General features: G+C 40.1%; 1 protein-coding gene across 1 annotated transcript in view; it reads right to left on the reverse strand.

The window, feature by feature from the left end:
- LOC110468287 (kalirin) overlaps nucleotides 1-22,957 on the reverse strand; it is a 405,960-nt gene that overhangs the window by 144,857 nt on the left and 238,146 nt on the right. Inside the window, exon 10 of the mRNA XM_021526058.3 lies at nucleotides 6,416-6,538. Coding sequence (XP_021381733.1) covers nucleotides 6,416-6,538 — 123 coding nt within the window. The remainder of the gene's footprint in view (nucleotides 1-6,415; nucleotides 6,539-22,957) is intronic.

A 22,957-nucleotide genomic window follows, 5' to 3' on the forward strand; every position in this document is an offset into this window, starting at 1 on the left:
GATATTGGATTTATCTACATTAAATTTCCTTTCTACCAGTATCTGCAAAGCATCATATTTGTGATTGACAGCAATGTCATAACCAGAGTTGTGCCATTCTCCTAAAGCCATCACTGGCTGGCCAGGAGGCAGCAGCACAGCCTGGGGCAGCTCCTTCTACTGCACTGGAACAGAATCACAAAGTTGATATGATTCACAGTGTCACTCCTGTCCCCTTGAGCCTTCCTGTTATCAATAGCTACAAGAAACTGAAGAGTACCAGTCCACCATCATTACAAATGAGACTTGGGCATTGCTGCAATTAATCTTCTGGAATCGATGAGGAACAGTTTGATAACCCACTGACCTGCCAATAAGAAGAGCACAAAGAAAAATGACCAGAAAGTTTTAAAAGCCTTTAGATGATGATGGTTTTCATCAACACAGACAGGTCAGTCAGAATAGCAGTGGTTTTTTTAAGTGGGTATATTTCATAGAAATTGTCAGAGGTAAATACCTTTTGTTTCAGCTCTAGGTTTATTCAGTTGATACATCAGTACCATATTGAATATATTTTTAGTACTTGGTTTATATAACATATCAGTGCTATTATTTTCCAGTGTTCTCTTTAAGAACTTTTGGGCCTTAAAAAAACAAATTCCAGAATTTATCTTCTTTAGGAAACATTGGCTGATTTCTGATGCCACTATAGAGCCTGCCTAAAAAGAGATTCCCCACTATCAACAGATCATGGAGTACCACTGGCCACCAATTCAATTCCATTGCTTCCACAAGATTTGCCAGGCTGCTACTGCCAGAGTCTCCATGGGACTGAGATCCACAATGTGCTCTGCAGAGTCCTTCCTTGACACCTCCTCAGGGAAAACACGTCCCTCATGCCCTGCTTCCAACTTAGGTCTGGCACTCAAGTCCCCACAGCATCACACCCGAGCCAGGCAATCTGCCCAAGCCTTCCCAGCCTTTCTGGCTCCTGGCCCAGGCTGTGCAGACCCATTTCAGCATCTCTGCTTTTCCACTGCAGAGAGGTCCCAAGACACCCAGAGGCTTCTTGATTCCATGCACAGAGTTGTACCACGGCTCCCATGATAAACTATCTGGCCCTAGGAATGCTGTTAGAAGCTTTTGGATCCAGCAGGACTGAGGTAACCTCCACAGACAGCCCATGTATTGGCACTTCCACTGATCTCTGCTGTCTGTGACTGCCAGATGCAGCCTGATGCCAGCCAGAAGGAGAAACCAAGAGTTCTGGAGCTCCTGCACCATGGTACAAAGGCCTGTGTAATCTGCTGCCAGTGGGCATTCTTTCCTCTTTGTGAAGTGAAGACATTTACATAAATGAACTGAACAGGAAAATGCAGATTATAGCTTCAGAACTTGCTAATGGCCATGTAAAGGATGATGAAAATAAGAGTAGGATTGATTTTTTGTTGCCTGTCTCATGTTTTTGTTATTTTAAAAAAGGTTTGGTATTACTGAAAGTACAGTCGTTATTGCCAACTTTGAGCATATTTCTCACCAGGATTAATTATCTGCTTTTCCCTCTTTGGCTTAATATTTCATCCTACATAGGATTTTAGTCACTCAACCCAAAGGGAAAAATCCAGTATGCCCAGCAAGCTACTCCTTTCAACAACCACAGTGGTCACAAAATTGTAAAAAGTGAAACAAAACAAAAATTAAAAAAACTACCCTAGGACAACACTCCCTATGTGCTCATTATCAACATGGACTCTTCATTTATTCCTAGTTGTTTTATCAGTACTGAACTTCATGCCAAACTTTAGACAACAACATCCAACAGATCTGGAATTTGTATGGGAAAGCACTAGGTTTTTATCCTGAAGGCCAAACAAGTAGCTGTTTTCAATTCAGCTTTGGCCGGACTATTCCATTACCACACATAGTTTTAAAGCAGTTCAAGTAAAACTATGTGGGACTGAGAGGTCACACAATACTATTTTTTACCTGCAAAATTTCTTACTGGATCCTCTGGATATTTCACATGACAAACAACATAACTGTATTTTTCCAACCTATTCGGACCTAAAGTTCTTTTTATCTGCAAGGGATTTTCAAAAACTCTGTATTTACAGTATTTTAGGAACAGTGGAGGAAGGGAATACTCTAGAAAGGAATATTGGAGAACAAATTGCTTCTTAGATGAAGAATATCATCTGAGCTTTGATTTCTTATAGCTGATACAGGCCTTTGGTTTTCAACATCTCTGCTGAAAGCCTTCACTTGAAGAAAATACATTTACCTCCCTGATATGAATAAAAGGAAGAACTGAATCTTAAAGGAACTGTGCATGTACACAAAGGTTAACTTTGATGGTACAAAGCCAGTGGTCAGGTGTTTAATCATTCTCTTCCAAAGCTGTCTTGGAGGAAGGCAAGCACAGATACCCAAGAACAGGAACACTGAATGGCTTCCCAAATGCCAGAGTGCAAAGTCCAGCATTTTTCTCACATTTTGTCTGGCTCTTCTTCTTTGCAGTAATTCAAGAATAAGTCCACTGCATTGCATTTATGCCTTGGCAAAATGGACCCCATAAAGCTTTCAAAGTTGGGAACAGAGAATTCAGCCTCGTACCTACATCAAAACTGTTCTAGACACAAGGCCTGAACAAAGAGCTGCTGCACTGGACAGACCCCATGAACTCTGATGGCCATGCTTAGCCTCCAGTCAACTTTCTTACTGTGTTTGATAAGAAGGGGCAACCCCACACATTTTGAGCCAAGGCTGTTCAGAATATGTGCTTTGTTGTGATATTTCACCTTGTAAACTTCAGTGCCTTTGGGTTACCGTGAGAAACACACCAACTCTTGCAGGCAAACACACACAGATACTAAACACAAACCCAGTTGCAGCTGTGAGCTTAACGTGGCCCAAGAGCTTTGAGAACAGCTCCAAAGATCTGAGAGCAGCTTATCCCATAAACACAGATGACAAGCATCACCTTGACTTAAACCATGGACCGCCCAGCCTCGCATTTAAAAAAATAAAATATTAGGGGGGGTTGTTTTTCTGTGTGACCTTGAACAACGTGGTTTTTGGCAGCGGTGGGAGAACACCATGGGACAGGGAGTGAGCCAGCTTCCACTTCTGCTTCGTTTCACTGCGAGACAATGTTTGGTTAGTCTGGATGAGGAGCACCGGCTCTGTTTGCCATTAGCGCTCCGGGCTCTGCAGCGCACTGTGAGTGCCATCTGCAGGTGCAAATCTGCACTGGCTGCCGGCTGAAACGGGGATAAAAACCCGAGCCACAGGAAATCTCAACCGCACTTCCAGGAGAAAGCTCGTAAAGGCAGGAAGGCTATTCACAAAACCACTCAGACCTGTGGCAGCACAATGCCAGGGATTATCAGAGCAGCTTCCCATGACATTTCCTAATTCTGCAGCAGCACAAAGGCAGCAAGGCTCTGTGAGCAGAGGAGGATGCTGAGAAGGCCACCTTAACCACCTTAACCTCTGACTGCCAGGACTGCCAGAAGAGAGGAAAAGGTACTGAGAACAGGAGAAGCGCTCCCAACACGCGCAGTTCAGCTACATAGTGCTGAAGTGTTGGGAGACTTTTCCAGCTCGAAGGCATGCTGTTCCCAGGTAAAAGCTCTGAGTAAGGAAAAGTTAGAGAGCCTAAGATGAAATTATCTTTTGATTTACAACCGTAACTGACTGGACTACGGTTATCTGATTTGCAAAAAATAATTCCAGCCAAGCATAGATGCCATCATTGGAACACTGTAGCTACATCCAGAGTGATATTCCTTTGGTGAAGTCTTGATAATGCCTGGCCACAAAATGTCAGTGTGGGCACTGTGCTGTGCCAGGTTGGCACTTCCACAGTGGCAGCCTGCCAACAGTACCGGCACTGACTGAGAACCAGTGGCAGGTATGCACAAGGTAACAACCTCCCTCCCAGGAGCCCCAGATTTTGAATTCAAATTCAAACATTTGCCATCTGTGCGTTCCATGTAGTATAAATACAGTCAGAAAAAATGCCAGAGCTTTGTCTAAACAGCAGTTACGAAAGAAAGAGACCCCAAATTACATTTCCACTTGCCCGCAACACAGTACAGTAAAATCACTGACATTTTCTGAGCACAGCTGTATGCAGGAATGTCATCTATTTGGGCCATGCCTGATTGAATCATTACATCCAGATTTATCAATCTGCACTTTCTAATCAGACATAGAGGGAGCATGTTCCACCTCTCAATCTAGTGCCATGGCAGGTCAGTCAATCAGAGCATTTCTCAGCACAGCAATGCCGGACACAAGACTCTGGTTTACACACAGTAAGGCAAAAGTAGGAATGTTTTGCCCCCTGTTAAAAATGTCAAGACTCCTGAAAATTGCTTCTAGTCTGACCTTTGCAAATGCCCTCCTGAAACAGCAAGAGATAAGAACAAATATGTCAGAGCCAAAGAAAGTGGATTTTTGAGAATAAATTTATACTATATGACAGGCTAAGCATTTTTATCAGAGAACTGCCAATAGAAAATACTATTGCTTATATTGTCAAGCTCACCAGATGTGTCAGGAGAACACTTCTTATACTGTTTTATTTTTTTAAGAAAAACAAACATAACCCTTTTTATTGCTATGAAAGCTAGTAATTAACATCCTGATGGGAATGGGCAAACTCAACAGCTTTTTTAGGATGGTGGCATATCTGCTTTTAATAAAGCATGGTTTTATTGGGAAAAAATCCTGCCAGTTACCCATCCTAACCATGACAAAGACTAATTTGTGCTTTTGGATGAGGCATTCCAGAACCATGCTTTGTAAACTCCAGCCTAAAATCCATTTTAATGAATTTGCAGAAATTTAAGTTTTTTAGAAATTCATGCCTATAACCAGAAAGCTTAATTCCACAGGTGGTTCCATGAAATTTTAGAAACCCACCAGTGCAGAACTGCTGCTTTCAGGCTGTGAGATTGTCAAGGTTATGTAAGGATTTTCCATCACAGCTGAATGGTAACACTGAAATTCATTAACAAGCCAAGCAATGGGGTACTCCATCAAGAGCTGTTGGTAATTTCAATTTCCAACAACACAGATATGAAAAGATTTTCAAGGGATTGATGAATAAGAAAATTGATGAATATTAGCAGAATGAAATATTGAACATGGTTAAGAGGCACACCAGAGAAAACATAACAACATTCTACAGATATTTCAGGATTGTTAATTCATCCCATTTTCTGGGATTTATCCTCTTAAGGGAGATAAATAAGACTACAGGGATACAAGCAAGGAAATAATAATAAAAAAGAGATTGAGAGAAATATAAATGCAATATGAGGGAGAGGAGAAAAAAAATCTCGTCAGTAAGCTGCCATAAGGCAGTGAAATATTTTCCATGAGGAAACAGTGAAAGAGGTATGTCCCTGTTACTGGCAATATCTTAAAATAAACTAGGCCAGCACATGGGAAAGGTTTTGCAGAAAACCAAAACTAAAATCTAGTAGATTTTTATTTTATGCCACATTGAAACATTTGAGCAATAACCTGCCCTGTGTGTATCAGAAGGACAAAGCATCTGATACATTCTGTTTTACATGGATCCATCAGGAATTTATCCAAAATACCCAAAGGAGAAGTACCTTTACAGATCATCGGTTACAGATAGTAGATGTTTCAAATCTACCTCAAAATGGTATAACATGATCTGACAATCAGACCTTAGACTGGGTAATTTCTGACCATGGATACTTAGGGGGGAAATAATATTTACTCAATCCATGGAAGAACTTACAAAAGGTTCTCTTTCTTTTAAATTCTATAAATAAGGACAGCATATATGCTTAAACATCTACTATGACTCCACTTTGAGGAACAGTCATAAAATTTTAGTTTTCTACCAAATCCCTGGAAAAAATCTTACTTACAGTGTTCTATGAGTTAAATTAATAATAACAACAATAACAATTTCTACCTGTAATGACTGCCTCAGTCCAAAACAAAAAAATTTCTTTCCACACTGAAGGATGGGAGGGGTACTTGTCCTTACTGCAAAATCTGGTGGTTCCCCTGCTTTTTGCATAAGCTTCCCACCTCATGCTGAAGGCCCTCAGTCTCCACTGCAGGAGTTAAGATTGATTTTTCCATTACTCTCACTGATAACCATTCTCCTTTGTGCCCCAAAAGAAAGTGCTACTTTCCTGTAAACTGCTTGTGATTTCTCATGAGCTTTGACACCTTTCATTGACCCAGTGTGGTGATTTCCTGATTGCAAGCCCTGCAGTGTGCATGCTGACTTCCAGACCTTGGAGACAGGATCCTGGGCAGCTCCAAATCATTGAAGAGAGCAGCAGAAGTGTGTATCACCAAAACAGTGATAGCTTTTTCTGAATATGCAAAAGGAGCAGCAAAAATCAAGCCAGCAGAAGTGCCTGGTTCAGACTCTTACCTGTGCTACCTCTTCAAAATCATCATGTCTTTTCTGCAGCGCACGTGCTCTGTGTAGAGACTTCCCCACTCCTGTGTGTTTGCTCAGAAAGGCTTCCCCGTGATTTTCAATCCAGTCCAGTACCTGCCAGAAAAGAAGAACATCCAGTTACCTCTCCTGTCTCAGAAGCACAGAGAAACCCTGTGGGGGTGGGTGAGGATGGAACAGCTGCCTTGTGCTTGCTATGGGTGAACACAAGCAGCTCTGTCAAAATCCATTCTAACTGGAGAGAAGATAAATGCTCATGGAAGCTACTGCTAAATTAGGTTTATTGAATTTTTGTTATTCAATTTATTTTGAAGTGTAGCTTAGTTATTGGAGCCTGGCAGATATTAAATACTTAACTTTCACATAGATGATTTTTGGGTAAAGGGAATCAGAAATCTGGAATCTTTTACAAGAAGCAAACTTGAATTCAAGTTTGGAACGAATCTCATCTTATATTCTTTCTTAAATGGCAAATGGCTTTTCTTTAAACAATGTTTCATATTAAATCAGTATGCAGTATATGCTTTTTATTTATTAATAATTGATAGCCACTTACTGTAACTCTACAGAAAACTATTCCAATAACTTTTTCATGCCTATAGCATTGAAGTAGTCATCAGAGGATAACTTGCTGAACAGCATTTTCTGTTATTGGAGATCCATGTTAACATATCTGACCACTCCAGTCATCAATAAACTTGTTTTCACAACCATTCTGTGAAATACATAAATTCTATAATTTCATTTTGCACAGAAGAGGGGAAAATAAAAACATTACATATATATTTTATATATATTATATAAAAAGTCTCAGTGAATTACTGAATTGTCCCAGGAAATTGGCAAAAGACCAGATGTTAGTATGAGATTCTGATAACCTGATAGGCTTAATTATCAAAAGAATCCTCAGCATTTACTAAGATGCTAATAAACATAAATATGTTTTTCCATATATAATGCACTTGGCTCTAATAAGCTCATGATAATTTGCAAGCATAGAGAAATATCACATTTTTGCTTCCATCATAAAAGACACAGAAAGCTGGCACTCTAAAGAGTTGAGAAATGGAATAACAGAGTGAATAAAGCAACAGCAAAACCATAAATCTGTGGACACAAAGCACTTAATCTGCCGTGCAAACAATGAGGAATATTAACCAGTCAGTCTGTGGCAAATGCAGGAAGAACTCTGAAAGGTCCCAGTCAAACCTGAAATCATCTGCATTTGTAAATATCTATGTGTCAGCATATTGGGAGAAACTCACCCTTACCCTGAAGAAATGAAATGTCTTTAGAACTAGAATAACTGTAATAATTCAAGATAAACATTTAACATTTTAATTGAGAGCATGAACTGTGTAACTTACTCTACTGCCAAAAATTAACATCCTGAGATACAGGTAGATGTTAACATTACAGTGACTTAGTTGAAATAATTTAATTATCCTTTAAAAATTGAAGAAGCTTGAAGTTGCCATTAAAAGTGCAGTTAAGAGTGTTTTCCAAATTAAATGTTCAGATTTCCTAATTGTCCTTTATTGCCAAGCTGTATTTTATTCTAGCTAGGAAAGGACTATAACTTATGAGTTCTTTGGAATTAAAAGAATTGTTCTGTTCTGTTACAAGCTGTTTCTGTTCACTGGGGTAGCTATAATATGTTAATATCTCTTTTTTTTAGATTATCTTTATTTCACTAGTTTAGGATCAACATTGATAGAAACATTATTTTCTGTTATGATGTGCATGTCCTGTCTCCTTATCTCCTCAAAGGCACAATTACACACCCAACAAAATAAGCAGCAAACCCAGGTCATGGAGAAAATGAAATAAAACTCAGTACAGCTAGAGCAGACTGACTGTGCCAGCTATTACAGTCATTATATGGCTCGATAACCACAAGATTCAAAATGCTACCTGGAGGAAGAAGAGCCCTAACTGTCCCTGTGGAATGATCTGTGTAACTGTTAAAATAATAATAGTGGCAATTCACACAGATTTCATGTGAGCAGAGCATTGGGAAGGAGGTATTTGAAGAGAGCCACTTCCAGAGCCCTTCCACACTCCTTGCTGAGGATCAAACTCCTTCCTATGGGAAGTGTACAAACAATGGCACAATTAAGCTGGCAAAACAAATCTTGCCCAGGTGGGTCCAGGGAAAAACACACTTGAGAGTCCACTGGCAGGGAATGATGATAGTTTGTATGGGATAGCCTAGGAAAACATGGGAAGAAAGAGATGGAAAAATGTTTTGAAAGGAAAAAAGTTGAAGAAGCAATCAGGCAATAATTTAGCAAAGTTCTGGGATGATAATTGCTCTTCCTCTAGCCTAATTTGTATGATGGGAATATGGCAAGATGATTACATTAGTGCAATTAAGGTCAAGTCTTTTAAAAACTTTAAAAAAGTTAATTTAGTTTTTAAATAATAAAATAAAAGCAATGGGGCTCTATTTTTAAAGGGAAAACAGACATTTCAAGGCAGCACTTGAAAATGAAGTCTCTTTCTGTAGGTATCTTTCCTAATCAGAAAACGTGAAAATTAAGAAACATGTCATAACTTTATCCAATTTAAATCAAAATCTCCTTGGGAACCAATTCTTTCCCAGCAAATCCTCTTGATCTGCACCCATTTTACATGAACACAAAATGTCAAAGGCATAGTAAATCCATTACTTTAAGGAACTATATCTGCTCTTGAAGTTAGTTGAAAAACTTCTGTATTTTCACATTTTTTTAGCAGAAATGAATGAAGATAAAATAAGGACAACTTGGGTAAGACTTGAAGATCATTGACTCCAACCCAGCACTGCCAAGCCCACCACAAAAACAGGTTCCTAAGATTCTGCATGTGTTGTGAATACTTCCAGGGATGGTGACTCCACACTTTCCCAGGCAGCCTGAACACTGAGGGTCAAACACAGCAGTCCCTGCCCTCGTGCAACAGGAAGAAATGAGAAGTGTGAGCTGGTGACTCAGACACAATGTGTGGTTCCAGTGGTGACAGAGCACCCCAACCTCTGCATTTGACCCAGGCCATGTCCAACAGTTCCACTGCTCCTGAGCGAGGTGACCCACTGAAGTGCCTTGGCCAAGGGAATCATTCATCTCTGTTAGCCAGAAACCCACTGCTGTTGCCATAGTGACTCTGAAAACAAGGTTATTCTGAAAACTGAAAATAAATTATACCATTTTACAGTTAAGAGTCAGATCTTGATCTCAAAACAGTACAAACCTGGTGTAACTCAAAGGGGTTAGTTTAACTCTTTGGTAACAGAGCTGTAATAAATTCCAGAGCAATTCCACCCAATTGAGTCAGCTTTAAATGAGGCCCCATTTCAAATAGGTGCATAAGCATTGCCTAACTTTAAACACATGGACAAAGCCTCTAAAATTGTGTAGTGAAAGGAAGCCAGGCAGTATCAAGCTGCCACTATGAGCACTTTCTTGCTTGCTCTTGAGGCACTATGGGCTAACTAAATTCTGGTGAGATACCAGGAATTAATAAGGCACTTTAAAATCCACAAGAATCAAATCTTCTCTTTACTTTCCTGCAGCTGCTATTATGAATACTCAATAGATGGAAGGCCCTGCATGTCTGAAACTCCTATTCCAGAAGCCATGCCTTTGCCAAGCCTGCTTTTTGTAACCAAGAAATGCATTTAAAATGTTCATATTTCAGATCATACTTTACATCCAAAGATTATTATAAACCTTTTTTTCCACTGCACAGCAACAAAATCCTATCTTTTCTGTCAAAGCCCTTCAAAATTGTACAAGCCTAGTTAGCAATACTTACTGGATGTACCAGATTTCCCAAATACAAGACAGAATCTCTTGATAGTTCATTATTTTCTAGCAGGACTAGAATTTACACATCATATAAGCATTTATGAGTGACACAATTCAGAAAAGATGTGCTCTCAGGTTACCCACAAACCACTCCTTTATTGGGAGATAAAAGTGCCTTTAAGAGATACTTAGCACATTTGCCAGGGAGACCAGAGACTATGAGTAGAAGCAGCAGCTCATGTGGGATTGTCAGCTTCTATCCACTGGAATTCCACCTAGTGGATAATGCTGCTCTGTACAGGATGGCATGGCCAGCCCAAGCCCTGGCCTGCTACCACATCATCCAAGAGAACTTGGTGTCAGCAACAGCACCAGGGAAGACAGAACAAACACTGAGAATCAGAAGAAAAACAAAATGAAAAATTTGGCCTAACTCACAACAACTCAAGGAGACTTAAGAAATACTAATCCTCTGTAATGAATAAAATGCACACACAGTCTGATTTAAATCAGTTTCTTTTTGTGTTCCAAATCATTGCTGAAAATAGATCCTTTTCCCTAGTATCCCTGGCCCTGTCACAGCAGGGTAATGTCAAGTAAAGGTCTAGCTGAGAAAATACACTGAAATACAAAGGAACTTATCCTCTGGCTTTTCCTGATATTATTAATGGTTTATAATAGAACCCAAAACAAAACTCAGCCATTCTCATCTGTGGTTTCTGTTTCCTAATAAAAATGCCCTTTTTCACTTCTTCATTATAAATTTGTGTTGGTGGCATAATAAAATATTGTTACAAAACCTTTTAAAGATGCGGATCACACTTCATGTTTAAAACCAGAAACATCAACTTTGGCTCCCACAAAATGATTTTTATTTCCAGAGACATCTGTATCTGACTCTAAAACTCAGATCTTGGTCCCAACAAAAGCCACAGTGAAGTTTCAACTGCCTTCAGCAAACATGGATCAAAGACCCCACGTGTGTGAAGTTAAGAGCCAGGAACTATTTGTGCATCCAGCAGGATCTGAGCCTCTGGACACACATCTCAGCACCATGCCCTATTTTCCATGTAGCCATGTGTGAACATGTGGAGTTCCTGGGTCGCAGTGCACAGGTTGAAGCAGTCCCCATGGCCAGGTACAGCCCTGCTGCAGAGTAGAAAGTAGAAAGCAAATAAGGATTTAATACCAGAAGTAGACTGGAATTGGAGTGATTTGGTTCAATGCCCAGCATGGCAGTTGAGTAAATGACTCAACATCCCTGCCTCCATTCATTTTTCTAAAATGACATTAATCACATTTGCAGTTGAAAAAAGCAGGCTGACAGAGAAAGTGGAATGCTGCCTTCCACTTTAAGTTTTTGCAGCCTCCAGAAATATGTGGTTCCAAATTTGGTTGGGGATTCTAGGAACCTTTTCCACTAAAGGAACATACTGAAATATTATAAATAATAAGCAACGTGGTGGCAGCTGCACAAAAGGGAACAGGCATTGAAAGGCAAGGCTTTAAAATCAGGTGCAAGCTGCTCCAAAACCATTCAGGTACAAATGCCTAATTGCTGAATGTATACCTACAAATCCTGAAATACCATAGCTTGATCTGCCCATGAAGCAATGACTAATTCATCTTCAGAAAATAATATACCCAGCCTATCAAGTTCTTCTGTATTTACTTCAGCTCAGACTCTATGTAATGAGTCACTTATTTCTAACTGTCTTAAGACACGGTGTAGCCCAGTATCACCAGACAAGTAATCTGAGGTTTCAGAGGAGTTTTTTGGGTATGTCTGTTTGTTTTAAGGTGGAATTGAGTGAACAGAGCTACACTCATTACCTGAGTCTGAAGACTGGACAAGAAGGATAAACTTTGATACTTCTTCAATACTTCTTCAATCCTTTCTCAAGAAAGACCTCTCTTAAAACACTGTAACAGACAATGTTCCCTAAATCAGTTAAAAAATGTTTGACCACCATTTTGCCTTTCCTTTTCAGCACAACTTCTCCATGTTGCATGTGCCTGGGTCTCCTTCAAAAGCCAGAGAACTAATACAGCTCCTATTAAGTAGGAGTTTTTAATCACTCCCTGCTTTTGCTCTCTAATTGTAGCTATTCCAAATGCCACGACATAATTAAAGAGGTCTTTTCAAAAGGAAAAACATACCGTCCCATTTACCCTTAGAGGGAAAAACAACCTTACAGACCTATCAGTATTTTGCTGCATATTGCAACTAAATTAACGAGGGGAATTAAATGCAGAGCCAATTAAAACATTTTTAAAAAAAAATTTCCTTTATTCCCTTGTCTAAATTCAACCACAAAAAGAAGTCCCTATAAAGGCAGATTGTAGGTGTTTTTATGAGCTTCCTGGACATTATGTGAAAGTTTCACCTCTGCACAATTTTTCATTTGAACAACAAAAATCTAGTCTTTGTAGTTTAAAGCCCCAATAGGTTGTCAAAACAGAACATCCATGTTCTGCTCTTTGCAGTGGGGGCAGCCTCACAAAGCACAGCTGACACTGCTGGACACACCTGAGTAAACCATATAACTACTGAGACATGCGAGTCCAGAGGAGTGTCAGGAAGTCCGAGATATGCAAAAATACATGCATATAGCCATATTCACACTTCTCACTGCTTCCAGCACCCACAGATATCCTACAAGCCCATCTGGAAACAGGTCTGTAGGAGTTTAGCCAGAGAAGACAGTCCCTGCAGCAGGATCCTTGCTCATCAACAGCTTCTGCAGTGGAAAACACTACAGAATAACAACTCCCCCAGCAACCCCCTTCTTAGAAGTTTCTGTTGCAAAAATATGCAAACTGGTTATGAAAGGGCTACAGACTTAACAGGATGACAAAATGAAGGCATCCTAAATATCTCCCATAGCAATGGACTGCCATCAACGAGACTGTTCACAACTTCTCTAGCAGAGGCTCAGAAGTTCATGAAGTTCATGGTGACTTGCTGCAGCATTTCTCTGCCATTCCCCACCCATCTCCAAGAACTTTCACATTATTGTAGACCTACAGGCCTGGGCAATAGTCACAATTACTCATTTGAATATCCCATATTATCCTAGAGATGCCACACCCCATGGGCAGCACGGCTGCTCCCCTCATGCGACGGTGAGGGACACACTGCTCCCACAGAGCTGCTCCACCTGAACTCCCACCTTTCCACAGGCTTATATGGCAAAAATAACCTTGTGCCTGCTTTTTGCAGATGGCTCCTATGTACTTGTACAGCTCTTCACATCTATCATGACGGTTTGAAACTGATAGGAGTTTGAAGAAGAGTGAGAATACAATATGTTCTGGTCCCATCCACCTTCTTGTAAAGAAAGGAATTGGTCCCAGCTCTAGTAATTAGCAAAATGTAGGATTTAGTTATGTTTCTCTTGGAAACAGCACGTTCAGTTTTGGGTTCTGGCAGAGCTGGCTGGGTGTAGGCTGGGCATTTTGAAGCAAGACTCATCCCTTTCCTCCGGTCAATGCCTGAGGGCACGCAGCCCCAGCCTGCTCCTTCACTAAATGCCATCATCTGGGATGTGAGCTCCCCAAAAGGGAGTGGGAATATACACCACATGCCTCTCTTACCCTGAGAAGGAACTTCTTTCAACTTAATATTGCTTTCCTCTGGTTAAGTTCACATTCATCAAATGTACCCACTTATCTTTCATTTTCTTGATTAAATATTTTACTTCATAAAATTTGGCAACTGCCTCTCTAAAAACATTCCAAGAGAACAATAGACAGACAAATGAAGAACTAATGTTTCTTCCTTAATGCCTGGATTGTTACTAATGTTCCCAGATTATTGTTTTTTAAGGAACTCAAGAAAAGGAAAAACATATCTTCAAGTTAAAAGCCTTGTTGTAGTCTTTAAATGCTGAACTTCTTTTAGACAAAATTTCAAAGCTGAGTGTAGGTGGAGAAGCTATAAATAACCACATTTGTGCATGTTCCTTCTGTACAAGACACAGAAAATGTGCTCTGCATCAGCATAGAAAGATGCTGCTGTGCTCTGCATGAAGCTTCTCCAGGCTGACAGATAGATTATTTCTTTTGCAGTTATGCTGCTGGGTTGCTATTTGTGAGTCTTCTCTGCTGCTCTCAGGAATCATACCTGGCACTTAGTTGCAGGGTAATGAATTAGCAATACAATTAATCAAGTCTGTCAGACTATGGCCAATGGTAATATTCAGAAAATTCAGAAATATTTTCTTACTTAGGGCATATAGACACTTTTGGTTGTTGCTGTTCATAGCTCTAGTTAGAACAGTGATTTTGCTCCTTCTGAGACCAAGACATTTTTCCTAGGTCTCCCTTTCTTGTCCCATATTTGTCCTTTCACATAATTTTTCCAGAAGAAGCTGCTGGGTCAGACATGGCTGTAGCCAGCTCTAGTTTAGGTCTGGCTCCCTTCATCTGGGCTGTTTGCTTGGACATAATCAGAGTTTCCTGAAAGAATGTCACAGGTCTCTCACAGCTCAAGAGGGTGGGAAGAACATTGTCCAGGCAGAGTAAGCATTGAAGCAAAGGCAACCTGAAAAGCCCTGGATTTTTTGCTCAAGCAAATCTCCATTTCATTTTCCTCTTCATTTACCACTTTAGCTTATGGTTCAAAGTTCCCAGGAAGGGAAACACCTGAGCATGCTCAATGTCTGGCCCAGTTTCTTCCTCATGTACATAGGGGATTTCTACAGCTCTTTAGAACCAACAGATAAAACAATATCCTAATTATTAGAAACACCTTTTACTTTAACAATGCTCAGACTCTGCTGTGACCATGTGCACTTTAAGTTTTATTAATTCCTCAAATGATTATTTAGCATCTTGTGTTTCCTCCTACCTCTAGTAACTCCCTGTTTTGCTTTTCTGGCACCACCCCAATGGAAAAACAGCATTTGCAGACCTGATAGTAAGTGGAGACATGCACAGGACTCAGCTGATTTAGATTTCTAAGATCTTGACCTCCAAGTTGTTGATGCTAATGACAGATATCATCAGAACTAATTTTCATGTTTCTGAACACCTCAGCACAGTGCTAATTTTCATGATTTTGCGGAAAATCTTTCTGACCCTATAGAGAAATTTGGTTTTTTTTCAAAGTATGGCCTTTCATGGCTTGTGAAGTATTTTCCTTGCATTTGTTTGCTTCATTTTTTTTTTTTCTTGGTGGCAGTGTCCAAAATGTAGAAGGACCCCTTGAAATGTATAGCAGGTATGCAGGATGGAAAAGAGAAGGTAGCTACACAAACTCATTAGAAAAGCACATTATTCTCAAATGTGTAAATAGAGCAATTGATTTGAACTCTGCCCAATGACAAGTGTGTCATGGGTTTCAAGAGGAGAAACAAAGCAAAACTAAAAGAGAGTGGATAAAGATTCAGAAAAAATCACAACTGTTCTTCACAGTTCCAACATCCATTTGCTTTATGGTCCCTTTCAGAGCCTGAGTTTGTAAAACAAAAAAGAAATTCTCTGTCAGATAAATGTCAGACTAGGATAACAGTATCATTACTACTATTACAGAATGCACATTTTGATAGTATCAACCCAGTGAAACCTGTTACTAGTTTAAACAAGACATTTAAAGGTAAGTAACAACTAGAAAAGACTGAGAAAGCAAAGATGAGCTTTGCAACAGAGTATCTTTAATGCAAGTGCTCTAGGCCCTAGACAAGCACTCAGGCACTCCCCACGGTGTTGGAGCTACCTGCTGCACCAGAGGGGAAACTGCTGATTGATATTAAATATTGAATAAAGGATATTGAATAAAGCCCTGCTTTGGGTTACTATGGGGAACAGATTATTTAATCATCCATGTTTAACAAGGATTATAATCACAGCACACAGCAGAGACACGTTTGGTAAGAGAACAAATCCCAGCTGGGTCAAAAGGGTCTTGGCACAGTCTTGTGGCAGCAACAGAAAAATTCACCAGGATGGCAAGTGCACCTCTGCAGGAACACAGCACTCTGGGGCTGAGCATCCTGGAAAACACAACCTTGCTCCATGGGGCTCTGACCTGATTAGAAACTAGAGGTAAAATATGAGAGCACAAACCACATGGGGAAGAAGCAGGAGAGTACAAATGGAGAAGTAGGAGGACAGGGATGAAAGAAGTCCCTGAATGTTGTAAGTGGCTGCTCCTCATCAAGGACTTTTCTATGATCTCTTGTATTTTAAATAAATATCCAGGTGCCTCACAACATTTAATCTCCAACTTTGTGTGTGCCAGGATGTGTGCAGGGAGAAAGGAGTGCAGTACAAGGCTGTGTCTGACCTCCTGGCAGGGCTGCCCTGGCACTGGCTCCTGCCCAGCGCTTCAAACTTGCACCACAGCTTTTCTCCTGCTGTGAGGCCACTGCAGCATCTCTTCTGCTGAGGCTTCCTGTCTCAGTCACTGCTCAGGCAAACCAGCTGTGCTCAACAAACATGTCCAGGGCAGAGAGGTCACAGCTCAGGACTGCAGGTAACTGGGGAAAGGGCCAAGCTGCTGTGGTGTGTGAGAAGCTCTGCCTGTAGCACACAGACCGTGCTGAGCTGGGTACTCCCTGTGCCAGACACAGCAGGGCTGGAACAAAAAGCCTGGAATGTTTAAATCCTTGTGCAATCTCCTGCTGATTCTTCCACATGTCACAGCAGAGAAGGATCCTGTGAGGGTTTCAAAGGCTGAAAGGCCAGTGACCTTACAGATGCAGCAGAGAAGGCCATGGATAGTGGCAGTGAGGAGCTGTTTGTCAATGCCCAGGCTCCCATGGCAGACAGGTAATGCAAAATAAACTAGAATATATCAGTAAGAAGGATCAGACTTATGAAAACCCTTTTCAGCAAGAAGCAACCTTGAGCTGTTCAGAGAAATGAGGAGACACCTAAATGACTCCAGGAGTGACACTCATGAGAAGAATGAAGAGCAAAAGTGTTTGGGGACTTTCCTTGAACACCTTTTTATAGAAAAGCTCATTTTTCCTCAAACTGAAATTTTCTGTGAAAAACTTTTCTATTTTTATTCAAGTTTGATGGCTCCAGGGCTACAGCATTCCCTCATCCTGAACCTCCTTCTTTTGTTGTTTTGTAACACCTTGTGAACTTTGAAAATCTGAGGAGGTAAACAAGCAGGAACGATACCCAAAATAAAGTTTGATTGTTTAAAGTTAGTTTTTGTTGGAGGAACAGGGAAAATAATAATAATAATAATAATAGTAATAAAAAAGTTTCATTTTGTGGTTTCCCTTCCCCCCACAACTTTTCCTCCTTATTTGGGAAGGGAACCATCTGAAGGTCAGAATGTTTTATATGTTGTTGAAGCCAAAAATGAAAGCAATTTTCTCCATCCCTCAATACACATTCCATCTAAAAAAATCTAAAAGGCAGGAAAAAAAAAAACAAGTCAAGAGCTTTCAAAACAAAGGGAGTGGAAAGGTGAAAGACCAATGGATAGACCTGAAATATGTTTGGTTTGCATATTTTCACATTTGAAAGACATTTTTTGTTAAAGGGAACCACAGTGTAACATAAAAGAAGTTTATAGCTGTAAAAGTACACAGGAGTTGGAGCCAAGCAGCTCTGTCTAAATGTGCCTGCAGGGTTACCCCAGCCTAGGCAATAGCTTCCAGAACTACAATCCAGGTTACAGCTTCTAAAAACAAGCAAGAAGCTTTGTCTAAGACTTCCCTGTGAGGAATATGAAACAAAAGAAGTTGCCTAAAAGTCTCCTGTGAGCTAAAACTCTGCATTTAGTTAAAAATAATGCACAACCTCTCTACCATGGAAAGAAATACAAAAAATCTTCAGTCAAGTTGGTTTGGGAAGGCAGCTAGCAGAAGCAGGCACAGCCCCCAGGAGATGCTACCAGAGCCTCAGCACAGCCAGGGAAGGTGGTTTGTGGCATGGAGCAAGGCAGAGCTGTGGGGATGAGCAGAACTAACAGGGATGGCTGGAATGGAGAGGAGCAGTGGGCAGAGCCAGGTCATGGTGCCAGAGCAGCTCAGCCTAAGTTGGCTTTTGCTACCCAGCAAGACATAATAATCTCAAACCACGAGTGTAATTCATTACAGAGGGGGAAAGTAACCAGCTGGCTGAGCAGCTGCTTCATGGAGGAAAACACAGGGAAAAGTGTTAGAGTTATACATTAGCAACCGGCTTTCATTATGCTCTTTTTTGTCTGGCAAGGTTTTTTTCTCACATCAATGAAAATACCTTTTGTTGGCCATCAGTCAAAAGGAATATGAAAGAGGATTGATCACTCTGACAGGCAGGACCATGAAAAAGCTGGGAAGCCATATGAGGAGATAATTGAAAGGAAAGATCAAGGGAAACAAATGGAGTACAATAGAATGACTATTTTGGACTCCTAAACCAGTGCCTAAAATAGCATATTTATTTCTTAGCATAACATATCTTTATTTCAATTTTAGAAAGTCCCAATAAATCCTGTAAGATCTTTCCATAAGGGGTAAAACTGGAGTAGCAATGACTTTGTTGGTTTAGAGCAGGGATCAGACATCCTGACATGAAAAGTTCTAGTCATGAAGCTTGAAGTGACCTTTGGCAGGTTGCTCAACATCAACCTTTTAGAAAACCCATAATCCTGAAATGAAATAAACCTTAATAAGCAAGAAACACTACTATTATTGTTACTTCTTAAAGTTACAGAGCAGAAAGTTTTCTGGCATTCCAGTCTACATCTACTCAAAGACCTTATTTTTTCTCCATGTCCTTATGACAATTACTCATTCTAGCAATTACTTTCAAAAAATATACATATAGCTAGAGAAAACTCTATTTTATTTCTCTTTTTCACAACTGCAACCCTTCTAGTTTTGTAGGGCTAATCAATAACAGACAAGCCTAATTCTCTCTCCTCCTTTGCAATGACACTAAGAGCCAGCAATGCCTTTCAGAAACAATAAACTACACATGATATTTTCAGGAATCCTGACATGCAAACAATCCTGGGACAGAAATAGATAATGAGGACAGGATACATAATGACTACAAATTCTGTTTAAGTGTAACATCAAATTTTAGCAGTTTGCTGAGGACTGCCTTCCCTGCAGAATGCTGCAAAGCAAATCTGGGATCAGGAATTTGGGCTCCTGCATCCTAACAAGTCCCACCCAACATTAGGTAGTGAAACTAAGGTCTTGTCTGAAGACTCCATATTATCATTATTTCCCTGACAGTCTGGAATCAGAAAGGGAAGTATCCAGGGTACAATAAGAGTCATTCTCAGGTGATGCCAGTGTCTCTCCATTGACTATAAAAGGAAACTCTGCATTAGGCTCCTGACTTGGATGATTCAGTTATGCTTCTAAAGACAGGCAGGATAAATACAGAGCATGGATCATTACACCTGCCTACAGAGAAGGAACTGCATCTTTATATCAGCTTCTCCATTTCCACATGCTATTCCTAATTTCCTCTTCATCCACTGAAAGACAGATCCAGTATGATTTCAGAGGGTTTCCACAGGAGCTTCTTAACCTAAGAGCCCAAACACTTGCCATTCAAGAAGTAGCAGGACAGACCATCTGAGAGGAACTAGGTCTTGAAGGAGAGACAGTGCTCTAAACAGGAAAAACACTTTTTGACAGACAACAATTTTTTTTTCTGTTCCTCTTCTTACTTCAACAGGTTCAGAGATCAAGCTGTCTTGTTCAGATTTCTTCAGATCTTATCTCCCAGGACAGCTGTGAAGCTCATCAAAGTGGTCTTGCACTGCTCATACATCAGTGCTAAGTAAACTTCAGTTGGTAACTGAATCTGGCCCCCAGAGTTGGATATCCCTTGCACTACCGCTCTGTGTATAAATTAAAAAGTGATCATTATTATATTTTCATCAGTGACTCTTTAGGAGTACAAAGAACAATGGTCTGCTTGTCTTAATAACTGTGCAAAGGAAGAATGAGACAATGCCTGTTTCCAGATAATTTCATTTTAAATCACATTATGAAGAGGATAGTGTATTGTTAATCAGCAACCTCTAAGGTATTTCCAGAATAAATATCTTTAAACAAAAATTTAAACCTACAGTTCTTTGTGAAGAATTTTGGCAAAAAAATAATAAAATATAATACTGGTCTAAATTTAAGAGTATTGTCAGACATTAAGAACAGAGCTCCCTTTCTCTTATGTGAGATTGAAGTAAGTAAAGCAATTTACTTTTTAGACTGACAGCTGCAGAAATCTGAAGTGTTCTTATACCATACAGTGATGAGCAGTTACAGGGTGCAAATGTCCCAGGTTCTGCCTGGACAGAAACACAAAGCCTGCCTCTATACCAACAGCCACTGTCTGAACATGCCCAAATAGCAAATGATTGCCCAAATGCCACATGATTGCACCCTCCCTCAGGAAACTCTGCTGTGGCCCTTCAAAGAGAGGATTTCTAAGACAGTTACTGATAAAGAGGAAAAATGCACATTTCTTCTTTAAGTTGTATTCTTTTTTCAAGAACCCTGTCCTGTTTGTGTTGCACAACCCTGAGCACACTGCCAGTAAATGCTCAATGTTTTTGCAAGCTGCAGGAACTAGAGAAACATCCCTATGAAATCACCAGAAACTGAAGAAATATGTCTGCAATATTCTCCTTCAGAGTGTGGTTCCTTGTGCAGCAAATCCAACTCAATCTGGTCAAGAAGTACCAGGGGTTGTGTACTGTGCAGGGTGCTCTTACTCTATACTCTGTCACCACTAGAGCTTAGAGAGACATCCACAGTCAGTAGAAATCATCTGAAACTCTTGCATAATCCCTTGCCACTGTGGGTTCAAATTAAAGAATGACAATCCTTTTTTAATAGTTCAAAATAAGCAACTAAATCACTCAGCGATGCTTGTTATTTAAGTGGCCATTTTCACTATATTTGCAGGATACTAATCAGCACAAATAAGCCACCACTTTACTTCCAGCACTGGTAAATCCTCTTTGGAAGATGAGTGGAACTACAGATCCCTTCAATGCCTGGGCTCACATTCACATTGCCTGAAAATGTTTCCACTCATTTGTCAGGAACAACAGGAATGGAATGAAAATTGCCATGAAAAATCAGTTGACAAAATGTTTAATTGCACAGTCTGTGATGTGGATGGAAGCAAACAGAAAACCCTTTTACTACAATTGTACATCCTTTACTGCATAAATAATAAAACAGAGAAATTCTGCATCAGAGATGTTAGAGATTTATGTGAATTTGGAGACACGTGCACATGAGTTGGTCCTTTACAGTTGTGTAGGTAAAAGCTGTATGGTGTTCTGTAAGAACTATCTGGTGAGATATTCATACCAGATAATAAACCAAGGGCATCACCAACTGCTGGAAGGGCAGGGTTAGTGAGAACAAAGATTATTTATCTCTTAGTCATGGATAACAAAATGTTGTTTTCTCTCTTGTATCCCACTGGGAGAAGGTTGCTAAGAAGTTTTACCAATATTTATTCCTTTTCCATTATTTTGGGGGGCAATAAAACCCTAATTAGAACCTCTACTCACTATCACTTATGTCCAGTAAGGTCACACACACCTTCTAAGCTCAGAGGAAGTGCAACAGAAATACTCTGAAAATGTAAACGTGAAAGTGACAAACATTAAATGCATCTCATGACCACATAAATTTACCAAGGGAGTTGTGAAAATTCTCTAGGAGGCTTTGAATTGCAATGTTTTAATTAATGACTGACAGTGGGAGCTATTTACAGGCTAAATCTGTTCAGATGGCATACAGAGCATGTGATGTATTCTTGCAGGCTGATGTGGCTGAAGTCATCTGGTAGTAAATATAATCTTGACTTAATTATAATGTCCTTTTCTCTTTCTTAGCAATTGTTTATGAATAAATCTCTTGTTTTACAAGACCCAGTGAAGGTATTATTATAAACAAAGCATAAAAGCAGATATATAGTCTCATTTCCTTTGTCTCTGAAACAAACTACAACATGCTGGAAAACTACAGAATGTTGGAGAACTCTTCACTGCCTTGAAGGGATCAAAACAACCAAGTGTACACTGGCAAATGGGGGAGTAATACACAGACCTAATCCTCTAAAATCTCGTGTGAGAGTTAAATGAAACATAAACTGCCTCAAATATCCAAGCATTCTTCTGCAAATGGATGACATAGATCACATGGAGTGCTCAGCATTCTCAGATAGTGTATGGAGACAGACAGATGTTGGCAGGACATTTTTCCATATGAATAATGTCAGGATCATGCCCTGATCTGTTTTCTCTGCCAGTAAAAGCCAGACACATTACAAGTTAAAGTGCTTGGTTCTGAAGAGAGACAGCCTTTTCTCTTCAATACTCTGCAGTCTCCCACAACGATGGCAGCTGGTAAATGTAACGATATCAGAATGGCCACATGGCCTTTTTATCCATCACCAGAAGGCAGATAACCACATAAAGGAACCAAAACTATGTCCATTAATGTATCTGGGCATAAAGCCAACAGAAGGCAAATCCCAAATTTAGAGAAATCAGATGAACCTGACACTAGTCTAGATTTGACTTTCTCAGTAACCAAGAGGATTTGAGCCATCACTGCAGCTGGAAAGGCAACAGTTCTAGCTTTCTTAGCACTGCCTACCCTCTCACCAGCAAAAATCTGTCAGTGCCATCTTGCTGTTCACCACTGGTCTTCATCTGCCCACAAGGGGCCTGCTCCATTTTGCTATGCAGAGCCACCACAGCTAACTCAACACTGTTCACAGCCAAGAAACTACC

This window comes from Lonchura striata, chromosome 8 (assembly GCF_046129695.1).
Source record: "Lonchura striata isolate bLonStr1 chromosome 8, bLonStr1.mat, whole genome shotgun sequence".
NCBI classification, from domain to species: Eukaryota; Metazoa; Chordata; class Aves; order Passeriformes; family Estrildidae; genus Lonchura; species Lonchura striata.